Source organism: Saccopteryx bilineata, chromosome 3 (assembly GCF_036850765.1).
Source record: "Saccopteryx bilineata isolate mSacBil1 chromosome 3, mSacBil1_pri_phased_curated, whole genome shotgun sequence".
Taxonomy (NCBI): Eukaryota; Metazoa; Chordata; class Mammalia; order Chiroptera; family Emballonuridae; genus Saccopteryx; species Saccopteryx bilineata.
The window spans coordinates 281,800,873-281,828,076 of NC_089492.1; the positions used below are offsets into that span (position 1 = coordinate 281,800,873).

Genomic DNA, 27,204 nt, shown 5'->3' on the forward strand with positions numbered 1-27,204 from the left:
TTCTGCAAAAAGCCATGACCCTCCCACCAGCAAGCACAGCCAACCCGCAGTCTCCGAGGAGGAGGGTGGGGTCCAAGACAGGCTCCCTGACTCGCAGCACACCACGGCAGACCCACGGGGGAGCCGAGCTCCTTATGGGAACAACCACAGAACAGGTTCCCAAGTTTCCACACCCACAGGATGGGGACCTTCAGTTCACAGAGTTGTTGGGAGAAAATTAATGTCCTGCCCCAGAGGAAGTGCCACCAAAGTATCTGCTGTTATTATTTTGCCTTTAAAAAAACAAAAACAAAAAAAAACCTTTAAATGTGAGTAGGAGAGACCACCAGGAGCAGAAAGCTGCATTAATCACCCTCAGTTTAAGGCACATGATCTTTAATGGTGTGTGCACATCCCCCCTCCTCTTTCATTCATTCATTCATTCATTCATTCATTCATTCTCTTTTATCCTGCATATTCTGATCCCCCACAAAGGGCCATTTTAATGGGTTTAATGTGTCTCTTTCTGTTCTTATAAGTCTTGCACAACCCGTGGTCTGATTGGCGTGCGTGTAATTTTAACATGTGCAGATAGCGCCATGTTCTCATTCTGTTCCGTCCTTTTGACTCAAACCAGTTTTTAAGCTCCATTGATTTTGCTCTGTTATATCCTCTAATTATTTACCATAGCAATCTAAAGCCTGGTTTAAATTACACATAGATGGATAGTTTTAAAAGTTAAATAAAACCCCAGCGAGGAGCCTGGGGAGTAGCAGCTGGCCCCAGACTCCCTGCCATGTTGCTAGGGAGGCCTCAGGACTATTGGAGAATCCCTTTCCCAGGCTCCTCCGTGGGCTCTGCCCTGGTCCTGCCTTCCCAAGCCAACCAAGTCAGCCTCACATATATATATGCTCTGTGTTGCTGGCCAAGATGTGACAACAGACTCACGGAGGCCACTGAAGCATCCCAGCAGGGCTCTGCAGCCTTGCAGAAGTCCTACTGTCCCCGTGGGCCTGAACTTACCCAGTCTTTCTCCATACAGGCCAGTGACATTGCATATTTTATTTTTTCATCTTTTCCAAGTGACAGGAGGGGAGGTAGAGAAACAGACTCCCACATGTGCCCCAACTGGGATCCACCTAGCAGCCCCTGTCTGGGGCCGATGCTCTGCCCATCTGGGACCATGATTGCAACCAAGCTAGTTTTAGAGCCTGAAGTAGAAACTCCATGGAGCCATCCTCAGCACCCAGGGCCAATGCACTAGAATCAATTGAGCCATGGCTGTGGGAAGGGAAGAGAGAGAGAAAGAAAGAGAGAAGAGGGAGGGGGAGAGGGAGGGGTGGAGAAGCAGATGGTTGCTTCTCCTGTGTTCCCTGACCAGGAATCAAACCCAGGACATTCACATGCCAGGCCAATGCTCTACCACTGAACCAATTCATTGCTTATTTTATTTATCATTTCATACATAATTGTTGGGCATCTTTTATATTCCAGAACTGGGTCATGCCCCAGAGGCATAGCTCCTGCCTTCGGGGAACCACATTAAATAAAGAATGACATGGGTAGCTGTTCCTCACATTTCTTCCAAATTCACCCCCAAAAGAACATGTACAGTGTCAGAAGTGTACACCCAGGGAAGCTGCTCGGGTCTGGAGAATCAAATTTTTCAGGGGAAAGGGACAGTTTTGCTGTGACCAGAAGGAGGAGTGGTGTTGACCGGGTGAAGGGAGACAGGACAGCTTTCTAAGCAGAGGAATCGGTGCAGGTGAAAGCCTGAGAGCTTGGCTTCTTTGGGGAGCAGGCAAGTATGGGGGAGCAGAGTGAGCAAGAAGGAAGGGGAGAGGAGCAGAGGGAGAGGTGGACAGGTCTCCCCGGGCCTTGCAAGCCACAGTGACTTTATCCTAAGTCAACAGGGAGGCTCTGACCGGGATGAAAGCAGGGAAACAACCTGATCTGGTTAGAGATCGTTCTCAACCACTCTGGCTGCAGCGTAGAAAACGGATCGCCTTGCAGGTCCCATTTGGAGCACTCTGCGTGTCTGGAAACAGCTGGGTGTCTGTCCATCTAGGCGTCTTCCCCTGAGCCCCTCTGAGGACTTCAGAGCCTGTTGTAAATGTCTGTCTGCCCATTTCTCTGGACACCCCCAGCTCCCTGCCTCCGCCCCCCTCCAGCCGCAGACACAGCAGACGTGAGGCTCATGAGTGATCATCAGCCCTCCAATCTCTGTGTCTCTCTCTGCCACTACCCGTCCCCCTCCTGAATGTGACTTTGGTGCTTACATGGACCATCTCTGGGCATCGGAGGTGGGAGTCACATTTGCCAGGTCACAGCTGCCCCAATGAGTGATGGCTGCTCTTTATTCTCCTGCTAGTGCTGGCTCTCCAGGGTCCCGTGAAGTCTGGGGCTGGGAATATCTGCCGGATGGTAGAGAAGAGGGGACTGACCTCTCTCTCTGCCAATGCAGGCGTCCTGGACCTGGGGCCCCGAGGGCCAGGGGGCCATCCTGCTGGTGAACTGTGACCGAGACACGCCCTGGTTGCCCAAGGAGGACTTCAGGGACAATAAGGTCTACACCAAAGAAGGTACCAGCAGGCCCACAGTCAGGGCTGGGGGCAGGGTGGGGCAATGGGAACACTCATGCCAGGCCCTAGGCTGGGCTGAGGTTGAGGAAGGAGTGACCTTGGGTCTTCTGGGGATGGGACTCCAATATTCACTCTTGCTAAAAACAAAAAATAAACTATTAATATAGTTCCGCTGGACCCGTGTATTTAAAGAAGATACACAGATGTAGGAAAAGGACTGGAAGGAAATTCCCAGAAGGTTATTGGTCGTCTGTGGTATTAGAGATGACAGTCGCTTTTTATGCTTTTCTATAGTTTCCATAATGCACATTGTGGGTTTTTCTTTGTCCTGACTATAAATTTGTAAGCCAACATTCCAGCTGCTGGTCTCTTAATTCTAACCTCCTCGTGCGTCCACCCCTCAGACCTCAAGGACATGTCCCAGATGATCCTGAGGACCAAAGGCCCGGACCGCCTCCCCACAGGATACGAGATCGTCCTCTACATTTCCATGTCGGACTCGGACAAAGTGGGCGTGTTCTACGTGGAGAGTGAGTGACCCCAGCCCAGCCCTCCGGCAGGTCCGCTCCACGCAGAGCTCACTGAGAGGCCCCCAGTGGGGCCCAGCTCTGCCCTCGAAGGCTCCCCAGGCCCCCTGCCCTTAGCTGTCGTGGCCCCCACAGGTGCAGGTGCTGGAGAGAGCCAGGACTGGCCTCTTAGTAAGTAACTGGGTCTTTACATAATGGTAATAGTTGTCCTATGAAGTCAGGAGGCCCCGCGGGACAGACCTCTTGGCTCTCAAAGGAGTCAGTTATGACTCAGGTTTGTGTAGAACCCAGAGGTCCTTCTTCCCCATGAACCACGGGAGGAAGGGCGTTGGAGGGCTGTCTTTTTCTGGAGACATGTTACCTTCATGATACCTGAAGCAGGAACCCCCCAGGAATATTTTGCCCATCTCAGACCTCCTGGAGCTGAGAACTGCCGCTCACTTTTAAAGAGCCCCTGACGATGTTGTGGGTACCCTGCAGGAGTGACCCCCATGCTCCTCTTGACTGGGACAGGGCATCCAGGGCCCCCCTTGTGTAGGGCACGCGCTTGCGCCGTGAGCAGCCCGCTCTGACTCCATCTTTCTATGAGCGTATATTGAGACCCCTCCGTGCCAGGTGCTGTCCTCAGTGCTGGGGTCCTCGCAGTGAACTCTGCAATCACACCTGGGATGTGGCAGTCGGGAGGGGGACATAGTAAGTAGCATGATTGGAGGAAATGACACAGACCATGTAGTCAAGAGTGGCAGGGGCAGACATAAGGCACCACTAGCCTGAGCAGGTGACACTTGAGCTGAGACCCAAACGAACAATGAGAAAGAACCACCGTTTATGGGCTGAGGGAAGTGTTCCAAGCACAGGAAGCAGTACCTACAAGGCACAGAGGAGGGAACCAGCTTGGAGGAGCAGAAAGAAGACCAGGGGTAGGAGATGTGTGAGAGTCAAGGTCAACGAACTGGGCAGGGGCCAGGGCATGCAGAGAAGGCTTAGCTTTCATTCTGAGGACAGTGGATAGCCATTAAAGGGGTTTAAGCAAGGGACTGTCAAGGTCTGATTTATGTGTTAAAATGCTCTCTAAGCAAAATAGCTTTGCAATTTGCCATGCATGCAGGGTGGGGCTGCCCCTGGGTGCCCAGCTGTCTGGGGACCCAGGATCTCTGGCCCAGCTCTGGGGCCCACCTCCGGACAGCCCACTATAACCAGAGCAGTCACCCTGAAGGGTGGGTCATGGGGGCCCTGGACCCTCACCTCAGGGAGTGATTTAGCCAGGACAGCAATGGACAGCTGCCACCTGAGCCAGTCCTCCTGATCCACCCTAGTCTCAGGCAGTGACCTCATACAGGTTGGAATGTCCCCAGAGTCAGGCTAGCTCTGCTGCTCCAGGAGGCCAAAGATGTTGATATTTACCCTTATCCAGGCCTGGGTGCCACGGGGGGATGGGACTGCCTGCGGGGGCTGGAGAGGGACAGACAGACCTTCACCTGGGCCTCTTGACCATGACATTGAATTGAATTGTGACCTGTGACCCATTGCTAATAGGGATGCCTGCATGTTATCCAGAAGGTTCTTTTTATTAATGGGAGTGGATGGAGGTCTGGCCCCATAATCACATCCCTCCCCCTCCCTCGCCATCTGAGATGGGTCCTGAGCAGACAAGACAAGGAGGAAGCACTTGTGTGAGCACTTTGGACACCGGTCCCCAGTCTGTTATCTGGGCTGCCGTCCTGCAGGGGCGGCAGCACTGATGCAGCGTGATCCCAGAATAATCGGTTTCCCGCAAACTGTTGAATCCTGGATGAGCGCTCGGTGTCACACTGAAGAACAGGATGAAAAATAATCGGTCTGCAGCACAGTTTCCTTTTCTCCGGTGCAGACATTGTGGGGTTTTGTCAAAATCCAAGAACGCCTGTGGATGAGAATGTGTTGTGCTACAGGAGTATCATGTGTCACCTGTGTCACCCAAGGGCAGAGGGCTGAACTGGAGGCCGAGGGACCCCGAGAGGGAGCTCTGGAGCCCAGGGGACTCAAATCCTAGATCTAAGCAAGTCCACACCTTGTGTTCCTTATATGTGATGTGATCTGGGGACAAAAGAGGCCTGACTGTCCTGCTGGTGACAGGGATTACAGGGGATCCTGTGTCAGGCAGTCAGCACAGTGGCCGGTCCGTGGAACGCTCTCTCTAGATGGCACTTGTTGCTTTTGTTGGGGCCGTTATTACAGTTACTCATTATAATCATTAGATACAAGTCTCCAATGCTGTTAGGAAGACCCAGATGTCTGTGACCCAGCTTCAGCTTCTGCCTCAGGATCCCAGAGTTGGGGTCTGACCTCTTCCTACAGGACCAGCTTGTCCATTGGCCCAGGACCTTTCTGGGTTTTGCGCTGAAAACCCTTCTTCCCAGGAATCCCCCCAGTCCTGGGCAAACCAGGACAGGTGATCATACTATCATGTTAAGGACTCTCCTTGGGAGGTGGAATGTCTCTAAAGTGACCAGAAGGATTGTGCCAAACCATACCACGCGCCCAGCAAGACCAATGCCCGGGGCTAAGGAGAGGTCAGGATGACCAGCGGGCCTGGCTCGAGGCATGTGGGCCACTCAATAAAGGAGCATTGTTGGTTTCTGCTGGGAGAGCCAGTCATGGCCAGGTGGACCTATACCCAGCTGGGGACAGGGGATAAGGGGAGGAGGCTCCTTGGGACAGTGGCTGGATTGTTTCCGCCGAGGAATTGGTCTGCCTGAAGCTGACCCAAGCCACCAGAAGAGAGACGCATATAAATTGCAGGCCAGAGGAGGGAGAAAACTGCATGCAGATGGGCAAGATGATGTCCTTCCCCCTAAGCCCGCTTCCCTGGCCAGGCTCTTGCCTTCCCCAGGCCCTGGGGAAGCCTTCCCCCCACCAAAGCTCTGGAGCTTTCTGCAGAGACAAGCTGGCTTCCAGACCTGAGATCACTCCCCTTGAGCATGAGTTCAAGTGCAGTCCGGCTGTGTGTGGGCGTGGAGAAGTGCCTGGGAAAGGAGGGAGTGTCTTAATTATGCAGATCCATCTGGATCCAAGAAAAAGACTTCACCTCCTGGGTTGGACTGTGATGAGCTCCTTGGAGTATTCAGTGCTTGAGTCTGTGGGCCTCATTTCTTGGGCCCAGGCAAGGGAAGGTGACATGAGCTTTTATTTGTTTGCCTTCTGTTCATAAGCCATTCGATGAAAAGGTCATGAGTTTTGCAGTAAGGAGTGCGCTTACTTGTTCACAGGCTCTCGTAGTGGTAATAACAACAGGTTCCAGCTCTGTTACTGATGGTTACCCGTGGTTACCAAGTTTATCGATGCCGTATCATTCTATCTTGCCATTTTAATGACCCTGTGTCATTGATATCATCATCCCCCACTTGACAGATGAGTAAACTGAGGCTAGGAGAGGTTAAGTCAGTTCCCTGAGGTTTCGTAGCTTATAAGTCCAGGATGGTATCTGAGCCCAGGTTTCTCTGACTCTGGAAGCCATAACCACTTAGGTGACCACCCTTGGTGAGCTATATAGGGTGAGGCAAAAGTAGGTTTACAATTGTGAATATGTGAAACACAGTTTATTCTCATATTATTATTTATTAATTATTGTATTATTTTCCATACACACAACTGTAAACCTACTTTTGTCCCATCCTGTATGCTCAGGGTCTGGTTGAGCACATTGTCCTATGTGAGGTGCTGACCTCAGCCTGGGCTGCAGTGGTTCCTCCATTCATTTTGCAAGTTTTAATCAACCACCCTATTTGTGCCAGGGCTGTTCTGGTTACACGTTCTAACCCTTGGGTGACTGGTCATTAACCTTTACCGTTGTTGATGATCATACTAAGCTGAGCCTGATTCTGCCCTTCCAGCTCCTCAGGGCATAAAGAAACTCCTTCCAGAACTGCATAGGGTCCTACCTCCATGTCTGTGCCAATGCAAGTATCTCCTCTCCATCCCAGACATCTCAAAGGCTGCCCCCCTCTGCTCAGATGCTCCCTAGCCTGCCTCCTCCCTGGCCCTCACCTCCTCAGTAACCCCACGAGATCACCCACCCTGCAGCTCTGTTAGGACGCTTCCCACCTCTGCTCTATCTTATCGGAGGCTGAGCACCGCTCTTAAACAGAGATGCCATGTCTCTGTCACCCCCAAACTCCTTGCCCATGCTGGTCATAGAATAATAATTCAATACATGTGCTCAGAGTTGGTCTAAAAGTTCTCTTATATGGAGTGCCATGGGAGCCATGGGTTCATTGGTTCATTAGACATTTATTAAACATGACCATGTACCAGACTGTCTGGGCCTGTCTCTGCCCCCACAAAGGTGACAACCTCTTGGGGCCAACATATAAACACTGTGATCATTTAGAAAGACTGCAATGGGAAAGGATGGGGTAGCTCCAATCAGAGCCCCTGGCTTGGCCTCTGAGGGACCTGGGCATGAGTCCCAGAAGTGTCACAAATCAAGGAGGGAGGTGACTGTGCAAAGTGCAGGGAACGCACTGTGTATACTAGGAGGTTTCTGAGGGGCAGGAGCACTGGACAAGCCTGCCATCCTCCCAGTTACGGAAAAGTACAGCCAGAGACACACGTGTGGGTCTTCTGGCCAGTACGGCATTCGTTACATAGATGGGCATTTTGGTGTAAATGGGCACATTGGTATTTTATTTATATAATGGGAGGGGAGCTTGGGGTTCAGAATCGAACATGATTTTAAGTCACAGCTAAGCCACTTACTGGCTAGGTGACCTTGAAGAAGCCATTTCTCCTTTCTGAGACTCGGTTTCCTCTTTTGTAAATAGGAACAATAATAATATCTTTCCTCAGCATCACTAGCTGCTCAATCACCCTCTGCCATCATTCCATGTGCGCTATTCCCGGGAGAGTTAGCTCCTTTTACAGACGAGGAAGCCAGCAGAGAGGTTGTCCGGTTCACAGGCACGCGGGTTGGGTAGCGCACGGTAATTCTGGGATGATGACCAGGCCACAGCCCCTCTGGTGGCATTTTCTGCTTGCGCTTTTATCTCTTCATCTGGAAGACAAGTTACTCTGCCATCTTGTCCCCCATCAGTGACCCTGCCCCTCCTCAACCTCTTCCTGGTGGGCTAGGGGTCTGACACCGGTCTTACTCCCTCCAGACCCGTTCTTCGGACAGCGCTACATCCACATCCTGGGCCGGCAGAAGCTCTACCACGTGGTCAAGTACACGGGCGGCTCTGCGGAGCTGCTGTTCTTCGTGGAAGGCCTACGTTTCCCCGATGAGGGCTTCTCAGGCCTAGTCTCCATCCATGTCAGCCTGCTGGAGTATGTGACCGAGGTGAGGGCTCCAGGCAGCCACCATGCAGGGCTGCCCCTGGGCTGCAGGTGGGGCTCCTTCCAGAGGGCCTTGTCCAGGACCTTCCCCCTATGTTCCACTCCCCTCAAAGCACCAAGGGAGAGGCCAGGTTGGACACCCAGATGCCCCACCACCACCACCATTCACATTCAGGTCTATCTTAGACTGATGAGAACCGGCTCTGGAGTCAGACTGCCCGGTTCAAGCGCATGAGACGCTGAGCAGGTAATTGACTCCCTGAGCCTTGGTTTCTGACAGAAGCTCCTACTTCCTAGGATGGTTAAGAGCATCCAAACCTGTAAGAACTCATTCACAAAGCACCCTCCGGTCTGTAGGGAAAAGAAAAGGCAGAAAAGGCACAGCTATCAGCACAGGTGAGGAGGGGGTTTCTCCTGCTCCCAGTAGTGCCCAGAGCATCCTGGCCATCAGGGTCTCCCATACGGACCCTCCAGTGGGCACCGCAGAGACTCAGAAGGCGGACCTGGGCAGGAAAACCCAGCACACCGACAGTCCCACCCCATCTGCCCCAACAAGGGCACGGGCTCGTTTCTTTTAACTTTTTAAAGCCTCTCCTGCAAAGGAGCCCGGGAATCATATCTCATTTTCCCTCTGGTTCCAGGCAAGTTTCCCGAGCCTTTCCTTAAAACAGAGAAGAATGGAGACATAGCCAAATTCCCCCAGACAACGTCAAAACACTCACAAGGGGAAGAGGGCAAGGTGCCCACAGAAACAGACGGCCTGGGGCTGGCTCAGCCATCATGCGGCCAACTTCAGGACGATAACTTGGGCAGGATCAAAAAGTGGTCAAGAGTATGCACTCTGCCTGACCTGTGGTGCCACAGTGGATAAAGCATCGACCTGGAAATGCTGAGGTCGCCGGTTCGAAACCCTGGGCTTGCCTGGTCAAGGCACATATGGGAGTTGATGCTTCCAGCTCCTCCTTCTTCTCTCTCTCTGTCTCTCCTCTCCCTCTCTGTCTCTCTCCCTCTCTCTCTCCTCTCTAAAAATGAATAAATAAAATTAAAAATTTTTTTTAAAAAGTATGCACTCAGCTGCTGGACAACCTGGGCTTAAATCCAGGCTCTACCACTTACTGAGTTCTATGACTCAGTTTACCCATCTGCAAAACTAGGATTATAGTGTATCTACCCCCTGGGGTAAGGCAGGAGTGAACCCCAGGGCCTGGCACACAGAAAGTGCTCAATTAGTGGACTGTTGTCACCAGTGTCACCCACTTTGGAAGGCAGGCGTGAAAAGCACCCTGACCAGACTTTCTGATCCCCTCCCCTTCTCTCCCATGCCCAGGAGATCCCCCGGACACCCATCTTCACGGACACCGTGACATTCCGGATTGCACCATGGATCATGACGCCCAGCATCCTGCCTCCTGTGTCCGTGTATGTGTGCTGGTAAGCAGTGGCCATGATGCGGAGGGGCCGTGTGACAGAGTGGCTAACGCGGGGGCTTCAGGGGCAGGCAGGCCTAAGTTCAGACCCCCGGCTCTGTCTCTTACCAGATCTGTGACCTTGAGCAATTCTCTGGTCTGTGCCGCCAATTCCCTGAAATGATAACATCACAGACTCACTGTGGGGATTAAATGAGACAAAGCAGGCAAAGTATTTATCCGAGGTCCTGGCACAGAGTTTCTGTGCTCTAAAAATAATAGTTGCCGTTTCTTTTCTTATTCTTGGCCCGTACTGTGGCGGGAACCTCTTATGCAATGGGACATTCATCTCATTCATTTGGCAGTTTTTTTATCAAGCACCTCTATTGTGCCAGACAGCCGCAGGGAGAGGAGAAGCGGGCAAAGAAGTGCCCGCAAGTGGATGCTGGCCACACCCAAAGCCCCTGAGGACCTGCCCCTCCCTCGCCTCCCTGCTAAAAAGAGCTCTTTGGAAATCTGAGGAGTCAGAGACAGGGCTTTGGGACAGGTGGGGGTGAGAGTTTCCCTCCTCATTTTTTTTGTTTATGACCTCAGCAAACACCACATGTGTGGGTGTGTTTGCTTGGCCCTTGAGTCCAGCGGCCTTTGCAAAGGTGACTATGGGTGCAGATGTGGCCTCACCTGCTGAGCACAGCCTAGAGGTGTCAGTGGCTGTTGCTGCCTCAGTGGGCTGGCCCTTACTCCTCACCTTTTCCCGTGGGCTTCCCCTCTTCCTTAAACTTCTCAGCATGAAGGACAATTACCTGTTCCTGAAAGAGGTGAAGAACCTGGTTGAGAAAACCAACTGCGAACTGAAGGTCTGCTTCCAGTACATAAACCGAGGAGACCGCTGGATCCAGGTAAGGAACCCCGGGCTGGAAAGGACGTGGCCCGGGGCTCAGGCAGGCAGAGTTGGCTTAACATCGATACCCTGGCACCCAGCAGCTCCACGTGTGGGGATTCTGCTATCAGCTCATACATGCTTGCATGCAACCTAAGTAGCAAAAGACTAAAAGAATCCAAATGTCCACCCACGGGGGACGGGGTAAGCATTCGGATGATTCAATAGCCTTACCGAGGAGTACTATACAACAGCTAAAAAGAAGCCAATGATAAATACAGAATGTGCTCCAAAGTTAAGGTGATACTTGCAGGAAAATGTATACAGGATGTTACCAATTCTGTTTTATAAAAGGGGGTTGATATGAACACACACACGCTTGGGATGTGCAGAGACTGTCTGCAGAAGGATATATAAGCAGAGGACCATGGCTGTCACTTGCTGTCGTCGGGAAGAAAATTGGGGAGGCTGGCCGGTCTTGACTGGCGGCGCTCTGGGCTCATCTGATGGCTCTCCCTGCTGTCCCCACAGGATGAGATAGAGTTTGGCTACATTGAGGCCCCCCACAAAGGCTTCCCAGTGGTGCTGGACTCCCCCCGAGATGGAAACCTGAAGGACTTCCCCGTTAAGCAGCTCCTGGTGAGATGCTGAGGGCCACCTTGGTGTGGGGGCAGGGGCGGGGGCACAATCCTGGCAACCCTTACAGGACAGAGTGATCAGGAGACTTGGGGCATCTTTGACAAATCAGTCTGTTGCCTGAGGCTCCCCGTTTTCTCACCTACCAAATGGGTCAGTGGGAACAGTGACCTCTAAGGTCCTGACCTGCTCTGAAAACTGATGCTTTTCCAAAAAATGGAGAGTTTTCTGTTAACTGAGAAATGGGAACTGTGGGCAACCAAGGCAGGCCAGGGGCCCCAACTTCTGCCACTGCCCCACCTCTAACTTGTAGCAAAATAAGTTTCAAAGAGGAAAATTATAGTTAAGCAATTGTCGAAAATCACGGTTCCAAAGCTCATGGCAGCTGTGGTTTCAGTGCACGTGTTTGTTTGGTTTTTTAATCAATCTGGCCCCTCCCTCAGTTCTGGAGGCCAATCCCACTCCCCTTTTGTGCCCTCCCCAAGACATCGGGGCTGCTCAGAGTCAACCCCTTGCCAGGTTCACACCTGCTTCTTGAGAACTTTTGCTAGCCTATCCCCCTCATCACAGGGAGATGGTGAAGCCCTTGGTGTGAGGGCAAAGCTCTGGAATGAATGTCAATGTCAGGTGGACCTGGCCTTGAGTTCCAGTTCCACTCCTTAGCGGCAGTGTGACCCTTGGGCAAGCAGCTCTACCTCCGAAGCCTCAGCTCGCTCTTCTGTAAAATGGGGACAGAAGCGGTGTCCATCTCACAGGATCGTTGTGAAGCTCGAAGGCATTCTATAAGCCATCCCTGCTGCACCTGATACAGTGCCCATCATTAGCTGTTAGGGTTATCGTTCCATAGCCCTGGATCCTGTCCTCGGTGAGGACTGTCCACTTCCTTCAGCCCTGTGAGGGGGAGAGTCAAACTAGCCCGCCGCAGGCGTGAGAACCGAGGGCTCCCAGACCCCGCTCTCACTCTCCCCGGGTCACCGCCTGCCTTCCGTGTTCCAGGTTGGCCTGCTTCCAAAGCCCTGGGCTGCACTGTTCCTGGAGACCTGTGCCAAACCCAGCTTTGTGCCGCGTGCCTGCCTGCCTGTGTGATACTATAAAACCCCAGCTGCCCCAGCCTCCAGCACACTGCACATTGCCATCTGGGGCTCCCAGGCGAGAAAGCGCTAAGCTTCAGCCATCCACCCCACCGGCCACAGCTGTCCCTGGGGCCTCTCAGCTGGGCCAGGATAAGTTACATATCTTCCCATGTCACTTTTTTTTTAACAAGGCTTTTTGTCAGACAAGCTTAGTCCGAGTCCCACTGCAAGTTCCCAAGCAAGATCCCTACTTTTTTTTTAACTGAGAGATTATAAAAAGAACCTTAAAATTCAGGGGGTCCCAAGATTATATCAACTGGGGACCACTGGGGTTATGCCAGTTCTAGTCTTGTAGAGCTCTGTGCTAAGAAGGATTCTGAGGCTACATCTGGGCTCAGTGAACAAACATGGTTGTTTGGGAATAGGTTGGGATGTTACATATCTGCCATTCCTGCATGTATCGGTCAGTTTTCACTAGGTAAAGCTGCAGTAACAAATATCCCCCAAATGTCAATGCCTGACAAGAGCAAAGGTCTGTTTCTTGCTTGCACTCATGTTGACTACTGATTGGTTGTCTGCAGCTCTGCTTCCTTGTCCCTTCCTCATTTTAGATCCCAAGTGGCAAGAGCAGCCCCAGTCTGGGAAATGCCATTCTCCTAGCACAGGAGGGGAGAAAAAGCATTGGCAGGCATATGTTATGGATCTTATGGCTTTAACTCTGAACTGGCATACATCACTTCCTGTTCACATTTCATTGGCCAAAGCAAGTCATATGACTAAGTCTGATCCTGGACAGGGAACTATATTCCTTCTACAGGGAGATACCAGAAGACACACAGCAATAGCTCAGGATGCAAAATCCTCTTACTAAGAAGGAGAAAGCTAGTCTCTGGGAACAATAATACAATCTTGCACCTTGCCTCACTCAGGTCACCTAATCCAATACTTTGACAGATAGAGAAACTGAGGGTCTGAGAAATTAAGAGATGTGCAGAGACAACCATAGCACAAAATGAGGACTAATCCTGAAGTCACTGATATGTCTTCGTGTTTGGGAAATAGGCATGTGTAGAGACTCAGATGCATAGGTGTGCACATGCACACACACACTTATATACTCACATCCATACCCACACTCACACCAACATGCTCACAAACTCAGCCTCCTCCTGCCAGGCCCTGCTCTTTGGTGAGAATCAGAAGACCGTGGGTGACGCCCCGCCCCCTGCCCAGAGGCTAACTGCCCAAAGTGGCAGACTAAAGGTAGTCAAAGAGTGGTCATCAGAAGGTGGCAATGTTGGAGGAAAGGACTCCTGGCTACAGGACACTAATGACGAATGTATGCCCCCTGCCTAGGGCCCAGATTTCGGCTATGTGACCCGGGAACCCCTCTTTGAGCCTGTCACCAGCCTTGATTCCTTCGGGAACCTGGAGGTCAGTCCCCCAGTGACCGTGAACGGCAAGACATACCCCCTGGGCCGGATCCTCGTCGGGAGCAGCTTTCCTCTGTAAGAGACGTCAGGGTGGCGCTAGGGCAGCAGTGGGGAGGGTCTCTGCCTCCGTAGGAGTGGCCTGGGTTGCGCATACATGGAGCCATGGCTGGGAGAATCAGCCCCTCTCGTAACTCTCTGATCAGATACAGATATTTATGAAAAGAAAATCAAGTTAGCCTGACCAGGTGGTGGTGCAGTGGATAGAGCATCAGACTGGGATGCAGAGGACCCAGGTTCGAAACCCAGAGGTCGCCAGCTTGAGCGAGCGCTCATCTGGCCTGAGCACGGACTCACCAGCTTGAGCACAGAGTCATGACATCATAGACATGACCCCAAGGTTGCTGGCTTGAGTAAGGGATCACTCGCTCTGCTGTAGCTCCCCAGTGGAGGCACGTATGAGAAAGCAGTCAATGAACAACTAAGGAGCCACAGTGAAGAATTGATGCTTCTCATCTCTCTCCCTTCCTGTCTGTCTGTCCCTATCTGTCCCTCTCTCTGTCTTTCTCTCTGTCTCTGTCACAAAAAAGAAAAGAAAATCAAGGTAGCCTGTACATCTTAGCATAAATTAATATTAAATATAAAACTAAATTAAAAACTCTCTTCCAAAACGGGAGGGTATATAGTGAGATTGTAGACCAGGTAGGGAAGGGATGAAGGAGTCCAGAGAAGGAATACTGAAAGAGGATGAGTGGGACCACACCAAAAAAATTCTTGAGGGTGCCCATACACTCAAAAGATTTGTGAGAAGATATGGCCCTGCCCCAAAGCCTGACTCCCTGGCTCCGTGGCCTGTGTGCGACACCTTCATTCCATCCGCGGATTACCCACTGGGCAATGAAATGGCGGAGTCTCCCTTGGTCAGAGCAGTTGCTGGGGAGATAATGAGTACTGTGGGTCCTCACTTCACAAAAGGGCTGCCAGGAACCTACACATATGGGACCAGCCAGGATTTGGGCAACAAGTCCCTCTGAGCCACATGGGATACTCTACCTTCTTAGTCGAGGCTACTGGCACTGTCAGTGATCTTTTGCCCACCTTTTTGTCCTCCCTCCACTCGATAGCCACTCATCTATTAAACAGGTATTTCCCAAGCACCTGCCAAGGGCCAAGCCCTGTGTCAAGCATAAGTCCAGCCCCTGCCTTCAAGAAAATGGTGATAACAGACATGAAACAGGGGTGTGTACAGTTATATAAAGAATGATATGGAGCCTGACCAGGTGGTGGCGCAGTGGATAAAGCATTGGCTTGGGATACTGACGACCCAAGTTGGAAACCCCTAGGTCACCAGCTTGAGCGTAGAGTCGCCGGCTTCAGCCTGGGATTATAGAGATGACCCCATGGTCAGTGGCTTGAGTCCAAGGTCACTGGCTTGAACAAGGGGTCACTGGCTCTGCTGTAGCCCCCCAGTCAAGGCACATATGAGAAAGCAATCAATGAACTAAGGTGCTGCAACTATGAGTTGATGGTTCTCATTTCTCTCCTTTCCTGTCTGTCCTCTCTCTCTCTCTCTCTCTCTCTCTCTCTCTCAAAAAAAAGACAGAGAGAATGATCTGGAGACAGAGAACTTAATGAGGGGTTTCTAATCCCCATGGGGAGTTCAGGGAGGGCTTCTAGAGATATTTATTGTGGGCTTTCTTGGTACGAGGCATTGTTCTAGGCTCTGGGGATACAGCAGTGAACTAAACAGACAGAGTCCCAGCTCCCGGGGAATTTTTATTAGAGTGGGGAAGTACAGCACATAAGCATGGAAGCAAGAAAATAAGTAAGATACTTCTGGGTGCTAATTCGTACAATGAAGAAGATAAAATGAGGTCACATGATAAAGAGTGATGGGGCAAGGGTACTTTAGCTTTTGTGGTTTTGAGAAAGTAACTTTGGAATTGAGAGCTGAATGGTGAGAAAGGCAGCCCTGGGAAGAGGAAAAGAACTTTCCAAATAGAAGGAACAGCAAGGGCAAAGCCTAGAGGTGGTAACAAGCTTAGCAGGTAGCTGGAGTCAACACAACAAGGAGGAAAAAAGAGAGATGAGGAAGGAGAGTTAGGCAGGGGCCAGATCAGAGAGGAATATATTGTCCATTGTAAAAACCTTCAGTTATATTCTAAGGGTAAAGGGGAGATTGAAGACATTTGGGGGTCTAGAAGTCAGGAAGGGCTTCCTGGAAGAGGTGTCACTTAATTGATTAAATATGAATTAAGTAGAAGTTAATGTAGCAAAGAGACACAAGGCCTAGAGCAGATTTGGGGAACAAGCCTGAGCCTTAGTCCCTTCCAGCAGTCCAGGTAAGACCCCTGAAACAGAAGCTGGCCTCCTTACACCCACTGACACTATCAGGAGCAGAAGGCTGGGCTCCAGGCCCTTTGCCCAGGCCCTGGCTGCAACTAATGCTTCCTTCTTTCCCTTTTCGCTCAAACACCTTCCTGCCTGCATCAAAGTCTCTCAGGTCTGCAGCTCAGACTGCTTCCCATGACTTCTCTGCTGCTGCCACTCTGGGTTCAGGCTGGGTTCCAGAGGCTGCAGGTCCTCTGGTGAAACATATGGTAGGCGACTTTCAGAAAAGCTGCCTCCTCCCCAACCCCGCTGCAGGTCCGGTGGTCGGAGGATGACCAAGGTGGTGCGGGACTTCCTGCAAGCCCAGCAGGTGCAGGCACCCGTGGAGCTCTACTCGGACTGGCTGACCGTGGGCCATGTGGATGAGTTCATGACCTTCGTCCCCATCCCAGGCACAAAGGTGAGCTGGCTCTGTCTCTGGAGTGCATAGGATAGTGGAGAATCCATGTGCTACCAGCTCCTGTCAGCAGAGGGTGAGATCTAGAGGTAGAGGGGGAAGGATGTAGGCTGAAGCTGGTTTGTATATTGTCACTGTAGCAGGTAAATTTTTAACCCAACAGGCCCTGGCCGGTTGGCTCAGTGGTAGAACGTCGGCCCGGTGTACAGAAGTCCCGGGTTCGATTCCCGGCCAGGGCACACAGGAGAAGCACTCATCTGCTTCTCCAACCCTCCCCCTCTCCTTCCTCTCTGTCTCTTCCCTTCCCGCAGCCGAGGCTCCATTGGAGCAAAGATGGCCCGGGCGCTGGGGATGGCTCCTTGGCCTCTGCCCCAGGCGCTAGAGTGGCTCTGGTCGCAACAGAGCGACGCCCCGGAGGGGCAGAGCATCGCCCCCTGGTGGGCGTGCCGGGTGGATCCCGGTCGGGCGCATGCGGGAGTCTGTCTGACTGTCTCTCCCCGTTTCGGCTTCAGAAAAATACAGAAAAAAAAAATTTTTAACCCAACATATCCACATTAGCATTTTAACATGTAACCAATATGAGTGATTAATGATAGATTTTTCATTCTCTCTTTTTTTTATAAGTTTTTAAAATCTGACATGGATTTTCCTCTTAACAGCACATCTCTGTTCAGACAAGTCACAGTTCAAACATCTAATAACCAGCCACACAGCACTAGTGGCTACTGTGACAGCCATCATGTTCTAGAGAGCATGGGGTGTGGGCCTGGAGCTCTGGACAGCGGTTCTTTCATTTTCTGAAGTGAAAGGAATGGCTGCAACTTCCTACCCTGGAAATTTTGTGCACATGGCCTGGCCTCTTGGCAACTTGAAGAAGCTCTTACCCTCCATCCAAGGCTACCTTGGACTCCTTAAGCTTTGACTCAGTGGCATTGGAGGTGGAATTTCTATAGCAGGAAGGGTGGGAACTATTCTTCTGAAACGAGAAAACCCTGCCAGGCAGCCTTTGCCACTCGGCGCGGGGCGGCTTGAAACATGCAGACAGGACTCTGGGTCCTCTGAGCAAGGGCTCCCTCGTGCTCCTTGGCCACTTGCCCTCTGCTGACACTGTCCTTCTGGATGACCTCTTGCAGCAATTTCGGATGCTCATGGCCAGTACCTCGGCCTGCTACAAGCTCTTCCGAGAGAAGCAGAAGGAAGGCCATGGGGAGTCCATCATGTTTAAAGGTAAGTGTCCACAGGGCCCTGGCAGGGAGCATGGAGCTGAGCCCCCAGAGAAAGCCTCAGGAGGATGGGACTGATGACAGCTGTGTCCCTGAGCACCCAGTTCCACCTTAGAGGTGGCTGATCCTCCCCAGGGCTGTCACCGTGGTAGGAGGCAGCCCTGGCCTCCTTTCTGTGACCCTTTCTGTGGGCAGCTGAACCATGGAGCTGCCCACTGCTCATTTTTTAAAAATATATTTTTTATTTATTAATTTGAGAGAGAGACAGAGAAGATGGAAGAGAGAGAGAGAGAGAGATGACAGAGAGAGAGAGAAGCATCAATTTGTTGTTCCACTTATTTATGCATTCATTGGTTGATTCTTGAATGTGCCCTGACCGGGGATCAAACCCACAAACTTAGCCTATCAGGATGATGCTCTAACCAACGGAGCTACCCAGCCAGGGTGCCCATTGCTCCTTATTATCATGAATAGTGCCACGTGCTTCTTCAGGACCGAGAGTATAATTTAAATGGTACCATACCCAGAAGAGAGTTCAGTGGTTCAAAACTGTTATACTATCTGCATTCAAGGAGCTTGTGTTTTAGAAAGGAAGAAAGAGAAATACACCTAATGCATTTTAGGGACAGGAAGAAATGTGGGAGTCAGCGGGCCTGATCTATAACCAGACACCGTCACTGTCAGTCCCAGCGTGAGAAATAACCCGCGTAAATTGAGATGGCCACGTAACTGGGACAGACATGGACGGGGATGAGGTTTGCACTTAAATTAATCATGAGGAGAGAACTGATCAGGCGGAGAGAGGGAGCCAGGTGAGACAGGCCATGACAGCTCCTTATGTTTTTCTTAAATTACTTTTTGTCACTTTCAGGTTGGTTTCCCCAGTCTGTCTCCTTTGCAAAGTCTGCTGTCCCTAAGGCTGGTTGATACTGTCCCACAGTACAGCCCTCCACATCCAAAGGCAGTATCCTGATGGTGACTGCTGTCTAGGACAGCCAAGACCAGTTTAAAACCACCATCCTTTTTTGATTCTTCACTGATAGGAATTATTTCTTTTCTTGGATTGACAGACATAAGTCTTGACTTTCTGGAGGCTTCTTTCTATGTTAAACATACCTCCATAGCTACCCATAGGATCTAGGAACCATTATCTTTGTACAGATAAGTCCCAGTGGTGATGAGACAGCACAGTCTAGGTCAGTGGTTGGCAAACTCATTAGTCCACAGAGCCAAATATCAACAGTACAACGATTGAAATATTTTTTGAGAGCCAAATTTTTTAAACCTAAACTATATAGGTAGGTACATTGTTATTAACTTAATTAGGGTACTCCTAAGCTGGCCTTTGTGTCCACACTCAAGAGGCCAAAGAGCCACATGTGGCTCACGAGCCGTGGTTTGCCGACCACTGGTCTAGGTTGAGAGCCCTGATCTCTCTCACGGACAAGCTACAAGACCGGGAAGTACAATGGACCAGAGACTCTTCCCAGAGCAGGATATGCCACTAGCTTTAAGACCTTGGACAAGTCGTGTACCTTCTCTGTGCCTCAGTTTTCTCATCTTTAATTCTAGCAGCTACCTAGAAATGTGTGGAAGATTACTGAGTCAGTCCACGTAAAACCTCTGGAAGAGTGCCTGCCACATCGCAGGTGCTCAGTGAGCACTAGGCAGTACTCATCAGGGCAGAAACCCCGTGGGCCGTCATGGTGGATGGAACAGGAGGCATGTGCAGGCACCGGCCAGAGCAGGGAACAAGCCTGAGACTGGACTGGATTCCTGCTTCTGCCTTATTCACCCTTTAGGGCTGCTTGTCCTTAGAAGCAGCCTCCAGGCCTGACCTGTGGTGGCACAGTGGATAAAGTGTCAACCTGGAACACTGAGGTCGCCGGTTCAAAACCCTGGGCTTGCCCAATCAAGGCACATATGGGAGTTGATGCTTCCTGCTCCTCCCCCCCTCCTCTCCCCCCCCCCTCTCTCCTCTCTAAAATGAATAAATAAAAAAGAAGAAGCCTCCAGGTTGAAGAATCAGGTGGCTAATTGTGCCACCCCACCCTCTGGCCAGAGAGAGAGCAAGGCGGCCACCACCCCTTCCCTGGCCCGGGAGATGTGGCCAACCCTGGGGAAAGGCGTGTGTGCTGCCTTCCCCGGGCAGAGGGACCTCATTTCCCCTGGGACTGCCTTCCCGTGCCCCAGCCTGTTCCCAGCCCCCTCTCCCTCATTCTAACAGCCCAGAAACTGGCATAAATAACGCCAAACTGCCCCCTGTCCTCTGACCCCCACAGGCTTGGGTGGGATGAGCAACAAGCGAATCACCATCAACAAGATTCTGTCCAATGAGAGCCTCGTGCAGGAGAACCAGTACTTCCAGGTGAGGGCGGGGCGGGGGCCCAGCTGCTGGTGGGGGTGCTGGGGCTGAGGGCCCCCAGGGCAGATGAGCTGTGCCCGAGGTCACCTTTCTCATCCTCACACACACATAGATACATGCACACATACACACACATACATGCACGTTCACGCTAATACACATCCAGAGGGAATGGCCAAGGATTCAGGGCGCATGACAGCGGGAGGGGCTTCAGTGAACATTGGGTTCAGCCTCCCCGCTTTACTCCTGTGCTTTATAAAGCTGGGTGCTAAAGGGTGACAAAGTCAGGGTCCACAGGGTGGCAGAGGCTAGTGGCAGATAGGGGACCTCGGAAGGTAGGCATTCGAGGCAGTGCTGAAGAGCCCAGGGCTGTGTAAGGCTAGAGCCCATAACACCTGGGGGAGACAAACCTCTTTAAAATATGGTGAATGCCACAGACCGGCTCTCCAGAAAAATGCATATATGAATACATGCCCTGAATTTTTCAAGATGAAATGGATTCCTGGGGGAAGGGGGAATAGTCACGGGTACTAGTACGTGAATACTACCAGGTATGCTATAATGGCCTGTTCCAGGAACCAGCATATAATGGGAGGCAGGGGAGGGCTGCTGATTTATGTCAAAATGAACTTCAGTTACTATCAGTCTCTACGGGGGTCTGCAGTAAGCGATCTTCATTCTGGCCCTGGTCCAGCCATGTGTCCAGCAATGGTCACATCATGGAACAGTGTCTCCTCCACAAGTACCAAGTTTAAAAAAAGAAAAAGAAAACAGAAAACTCAAACTGATTTAAACAAAAACGCATGGGAAGTTCAGCAGTGGTGTGGATTTCAGGCACAGGTTGATCAGGGCTCCGGCTCCATTTCTCTGCATGTCTTGGGTCTGCAGCCGGGGCCCTCGTGGGTAGGAACATAGATGCAATAGTTCTCACATCCACCTGGCACACCATCCATAAAGGGAGGCCTTCTATGCCCCCAACAATTAAACAAAAGCCTTGTACTTCACTAATGGTGCTAACCTGAGCCAGTTACCATATCCTGATTGCCTTAACCTTGATTTTCGGCCCATCCCTGAGCCAACTGTTGGGGCAAGGAGGTAGGGGCAAGCATTCACTAAGTAGTTCTCACCAGAAAGTGAGGGTGTAGTCGATCCAACCCAACATTGCAGGGGAAGGGGTGGAGTGGATGCTGGAGAAGTGAAATTCACAAAACCCCTCAGTGGCTGTTTAAAAGTTGACTTTAATATCCACTCTCTGGTCATTTTTTGGCATCAGGTAGATAGATCTGAGGTCAAATCATGCCCCTCCCCCCCTTTAGCAGGAGGGCCTTGGGCACCTCACTAAGAACTTCCTGTCTTCAGTCCCCTCATCTCTAATAAGGGATAATAATAGTGTCTACCTCATGGGTTTGAGCTTAAATAGGTAATGCATATAAAGCACTTAGGATAATACACTTAGGACACTTGTACATGTTAGCTCTTATTATTGTTAATCAAAAACATGGTCACCCTTATTCTCACCTCATGGGGTGGTCTGAAGAGTCAGTGAAATGCTGCATAGCAAGCACGTAGTACTGGGTCCGGTTCACTTTCTGAGCACTCACTAGTATTGCTGCTGTGATCGCTCTCGTTCTCTCTATTATTGTTGCTGAGCCCTGATAAGGGGCACTGGAGCAGGCAGGGGGCTGGGTTCACACTCTAAGGCTACCTGGAGGGCCAGGGCCCTGGCTCTGATGCAGCAGACAGGAGTGGAGTTGACAAGGGTGGCAGGGCTGTCCTCCCACTCACCGGCCCTCCCTCCTCTCCTCCCACCCCAGCGCTGCCTGGACTGGAACCGTGACATCCTGAAGAAGGAGCTGGGGCTGAGGGAGCAGGACATCATCGATCTGCCCGCTCTGTTCAAGATGGACGAGAACCGCCAAGCCATAGCCTACTTCCCAAATATGGTGAGGCGCACAGGACCCCAAACCCCATCCAGGCCAATCAGGGTAGCCAGATCCAGGAGGACCCCTGGGCTGAGGCTGTCCAGTTGGGAGGCCCAGGTCCCAGTCCTGGCTGAACTGCTGTGTGGCCTCACCTGCCCACCTCAGGCACTGCCTTCTCTGGGTCTCATTCCCTCTGAGGGGATATATGCTTGTCTTAGCTGCCTCTCCAGGCTTCTGGGGAATCCTTTACCTTAAACTGATAGAGAAGGGCTGTGTAAGTTAGAAAGACCCATATGGTCTGACTGGCAGTGGCGCAGTGGATAGCCCATCGACCCGGGACACTGAGGTCTCAGGTTTGAAACCCCAAAGCCGCCAGTCAAGGGCAGACTTGCCAGCTTGAGCACACGGTTATCGGCTTGAGCATGGGATCATCGACATGATCCCATGGTTGTTGGCTTAAAACCCAAGGTCACTGGCTTGAGCAAGGGGTCACTGGCTTAGCTGGAGCCTCCCAGTCAAGGCACATATGAGAAAGCAGTGAATGAACAGCTATGCTTCTCATCTCTCTCCTCTCTTTCTCTCTCTCAGAAAAAGAGGCCCTTATGGATAGGGAATAGACCAGGGGATTCTTGTTATCATAGAGAGTCTTCTATGAGATATAAAGAGGTTAGAACACACATACCTAGATACACACACACATACACACATATGTGCATGTTCATGCAAATACACGTGTGCACGTGCTGATGTGTGGATATATATAGCCATGTGCACAGGCATATACATGCATATACATACAGAAGTTTGCCTGCTTTTCGACTTCAGCTCTGCCATGTATGATTGCTTAGTCCCCTCTGTGCCTCAGTTTTCTCATCTGTAAAGTGGGAACAAATCAGAATACCTACTTCATAGAGTTGTTGGGAGGGTCCAACAAGCTTAGAACAGGGCCAGGTGCATCGTAGGTGTTCATTTAAACGAGCTGCTGCACTGCGCTCCATCACAGGTGAACATGATTGTGCTCGACAAGGACCTGGGCATCCCCAAGCCGTTCGGGCCCCACGTGGAGGAGGTATGCTGCCTGGAGACGCACGTGCGCTCCCTGCTGGAGCCCCTGGGCCTCTGCTGCACCTTCATCGACGACATTTCTGCTTACCACAAGTTTCTGGGAGAAGTCCACTGCGGCACCAATGTCCGCAGGAAGCCCTTCACCTTCAAATGGTGGCACATGGTGCCCTGACCAGCAGGGGGCAGTCGTGTGCCGGTCTCCGCCTATCAACAACCAGTGTTATTGCTGGACCGGCCCTGTGGTTCTGATGATTGCAAGAAGCCCTTCAATGATAACTACCAAGAAACTTTGAGAGAAAAAAAAAAAGATTTATTACTTACAGGACCCGGAAATTACACGGCACACCTGGGGCCACACAGCGAGGTTGTGCGTAGAGAGAGAAAACCCACGGGCCTGGGGGTTCTGCTTTTATTGGGGTTGAGGGTGGGGGCCTAGTCTCCTCTGGCTCACTCTTTATTGGCAAATTTAAAACATGAGTGGAATTTTAAAGCACAGAAGAGGAAAAACAAGCTGCCCAAATGTCAGTTATCAAAATCAACCAAGATCCCTGAAACAAAGGAGCCTGAGAGGAAGGGTCAGGTGTGTGGCTGGCAATAAGATTACTTGAGATCGCCATCTTTGAAGTGGATGCCTCAGCACTGAAAGCTTCAGCCAGGCACTTATATTACAAAAAAGAGAAAACCCAATTACTGGCTTACATGACAGGGGCCTAGGCACCTCCCTCCTTTCCTGAGTCCTCCCCCAGAGCTTCCCCTGCTTGCCGGGACCCACCAGGAGACCTTCAGGAATTGGGAGGGACTTAGGAGAGCTGTGCCTTGCCCTCCCTCAGCAGGCCCTCAGTGTCCACTGAAGTCACCACTAGTGAGCCTCAGCTCTGTCCTTCCTGGAAAATAGCTGGGTATTTGCCAGTATTGGGACAGCTCTGACATGAAAAATAAAACAGCCTTATAAACCCAAATCATTCCCCATAGATGCCTTAATCTCATCCAAAACTAAATGAAACTGAAGGAAGGAGGTCGTGGGCCCACCAGTTCTCCTGGTAGCCGTGCCCTGAAGGTCAAGGCAGATCGCGGGGAAAGGGCCCCTGCGACCCCAGTGTACCTTGAACTGCCATCGTCATTTCAAATTCACCTTTCTTGGGCTCCCAGGCGGCAGCCCCAATTATTCATTCCTCACCAGTCTCTCCCAAAGCCCCCGTGGCTTTCTCTCTGCAGTGTAGACCCCACTGGCTAGCCTCCCCATTCCCTGAGGGTCCAATAATATTGCTTAGAACCTTCCCTGGAAGCAGATTGTATCAGAGCAGCCTTCCCCCATATTCGAGATGCTCCTTATGCCTCATCTTTTCTCATGCACACAGGCCCTTCCAGTGGCTCGAAGGTTTCTCCCCAGACCAGCATCCCTGTGGCCTGAGAGTTCAGTGTGTAAAGTGGCCCTAAGGTCGGCCATACCCCATCTTCTCTTGCTTGGGTCTCAATTCCAGGGCCAGTACCTGACCTCCCTCCTCTCAGAATGCCCCTGCTTCCTATTCCTGATACCAGCCCTTCGGGCAGCTAGACCAGGACTTCTTCATCATTCAGACTTTCCCCCAGAATATAATCAAAGAACTTCCCCTCCTCCCCAGACTTCAGACCCAACACATAGGGCCCCTGGCCTAGCCTTCAGCCAGAACCGCCAGTTCTGGGCCAGCTGCTGCCCTGGGGACGGATTGATTACCCCATTAAACTTCACCAGTGCATCTACTAAAGACCCTCTCCTTTGGGCATAATCAGATTAATTATCGGGCCCTAACCAAAAAGACTCAGCTTCAACTAAAAAAAAAGTTTCTATAGGGCCAGCTAATATCAGGAGAGTAAATGAATTATAATTCCACATTGAGGGTTAAAATGAACTGATTTATACCCAATGAGAAGATTAAACATTTGTATTCTTGGGAGAAGGGAATTTTCTTCCTGGATTATTTTGTTCAGTCATTCAGTCATCATTTCTTTGTGTGCCTACTAAGTGCCAGGCACAGTACTGGGTTCTGAGGATAGAGTGGTTAGTAGCCAGCTGGACACGGTCCCTGCCTCAAGGATCTGGTCAGTTCCCAACATGCCACGCCAATATTCAAATAGCCGGCATTTGCCCTTTCAGTGATGTGCTCTTTAGAAACGCCAGGCTGCTATATTCAGAAAATGCACTGGGCATAGAGACTCCGCAAGGCACTGTCTCTGTGAAATGGGAGTCAGGGGGTCTGCATTAAACAGACCTCCTTCCTGTCTAGCTGGGCCAGGACCACCCAACAGATGGTCTAAAAGCCCCAGAGCTTTCAGAGGCTGTTGTGCCCCTGCCTTTGGAGGACAAAGCACCAGATCTTCCCTCCAACCCCAGAGCTGGACACAAGTGCCTATTTAGGGATGTTTTTCTGGAGACTTAGAGTGTGTAGTGTGTGTGTTTGGTTAATGTGGGTTTCGGCCTTGCTTGCATTTTTTTCTAGTCTATCTTAAGGGGAAGTAAGTGCCTCCCATGTGGAGATAGTGTGTGTTGATCAATTTTTCTACAGCTCTCCCCATCATTAAGTCAGTAATCCCTGATGATTATGGAACCCTTCAGAGTCAGACACCTGTTCCCATCTTGCTTGCCCACCTGTGTGATTACCCTTGGTGTAGACACCCCTTCTCCCCCAGCCCCATAGACTCATTACTCTTCCTCACCACTTCCTATACATGGAGGCCTAGAATACACTTCTGTATTGCAAAACTCAGCGAAGTTCCCGTTTCAGTCTTTATTGTGAAATACTGTATGTAACAGGGCAGAGGTGTCTGTCGTGAAGATGGCACAGTTTCAACTTTCTGGATAAGAGGTCATGATGTAGATCAAAAGATGTTGGGGGAGAGCCTGATTAAACAGCAGTAAAATAAATGGTCAGAGGGGTAATCATGTGGCTGTTTGTGTGATACTCATTGCTGCTTCATGGACAGGGCCTGGGGTGATGGAGACCACACGAGAGCCCTCTTCTGATCCTGGAGCCCCTGCTCTTCTGGGCACAGGGTCAGTGCTCTCCACAAGGCTATCTCGCGGGTCTGGCATCCCCCACACACTCGGTGCATGTGTATGACATGGCCAGCACCCAAGGTCAAGACCAGTACCCCACCCAGAAGCACACCATTTAAGAACTAGTGATTTATTAAGGAAGTGCCCGTTGGAGAAACCAATAAGGGAGTGGAGGGAGCAGTGCGGAAAAAGAGAAAAAGCCGAACAAGAGGGTGGTTTCAGGTGCAGCCGCGGCCTGCTCACTGGAGAGCTCTGGAGTCTATGTGGCCGCTGCGGGTACATCTGCAGGCGGAGTTCTGTACACCTGCACCAGTCAATCACTGGCTGGGAGAACTTTGGCTCTGTGAATGGGTACAGGGGCACTGGTAACCCACGGGTAATCATCTAAAGAGGATCACAGCTGTAGTTATCAGCAAAATCACAGGAGCTGGGGCTGAGCTCACAGAACCAGAAAAGGATCTGGGCAGAGCACCAGCAGTGTCCACTGCTCTGGGTAATGCCATATTCTTCTCATAACAAAATTGTTACACATAGGTATCTGCAATTTGACCCATGGTATAAAAATCCATACAGCGTAGCCATGGTCTAACGGTCTTTGTGAACAGACTCCTGAGGCCCTAAAATACAGCCACCTAGTTGCTTGCTGAGACTAGAACTGACTTCCAAGCTCTTTGGGATGCACCTGGGGGTTTCTTACCCCGTAGTCCCATCTTGGGCTTCTGGAATGATGTTTAGGTGCGTCATTTTAAGGGATCACTGCAATACAAAAATCACAAATTCTCTTAATCCCAGACATAACTTATGGGTCCAGGCCTCTGAGGTCACTCTTCTCTGTTTTTAAAAATATTTTCATTGATTGATTAATTGATTTTTGAGAGAAGGGAAGGGAGAAAGAGAAATGTTGATTTGTTGTTCCACTTATTTATGCATTCATTGATTTGATTCTTTTTTTTTTTTTTCAGAGAGAGAGAGGTATAGACA

General features: G+C 51.0%; 1 protein-coding gene across 6 annotated transcripts in view; it reads left to right on the forward strand.

Moving 5' to 3' along the window:
* Window positions 1-26,565, forward strand: part of PADI2 (peptidyl arginine deiminase 2) — an 80,622-nt gene extending 54,057 nt beyond the window's left edge. For 5 of the 6 annotated variants that reach the window (XM_066270313.1, XM_066270316.1, XM_066270312.1 and 2 more), the window contains 12 exons: window positions 2,444-2,561; window positions 2,966-3,091; window positions 8,227-8,405; window positions 9,729-9,832; window positions 10,595-10,706; window positions 11,219-11,326; window positions 13,753-13,904; window positions 16,473-16,617; window positions 17,748-17,841; window positions 20,120-20,205; window positions 22,017-22,145; window positions 23,128-26,565. In XM_066270313.1, the coding sequence (XP_066126410.1) occupies window positions 2,444-2,561; window positions 2,966-3,091; window positions 8,227-8,405; window positions 9,729-9,832; window positions 10,595-10,706; window positions 11,219-11,326; window positions 13,753-13,904; window positions 16,473-16,617; window positions 17,748-17,841; window positions 20,120-20,205; window positions 22,017-22,145; window positions 23,128-23,361 (1,587 nt within the window). In that variant the 3' untranslated portion in view covers window positions 23,362-26,565. Of the gene's footprint in view, window positions 1-2,441; window positions 2,562-2,965; window positions 3,092-8,226; window positions 8,406-9,728; window positions 9,833-10,594; window positions 10,707-11,218; window positions 11,327-13,752; window positions 13,905-16,472; window positions 16,618-17,747; window positions 17,842-20,119; window positions 20,206-22,016; window positions 22,146-23,127 lie in introns of all 6 variants that reach the window. The other variant, XM_066270317.1, reaches the window with a different exon arrangement.
* Window positions 26,566-27,204: the final 639 nt, after the last annotated feature.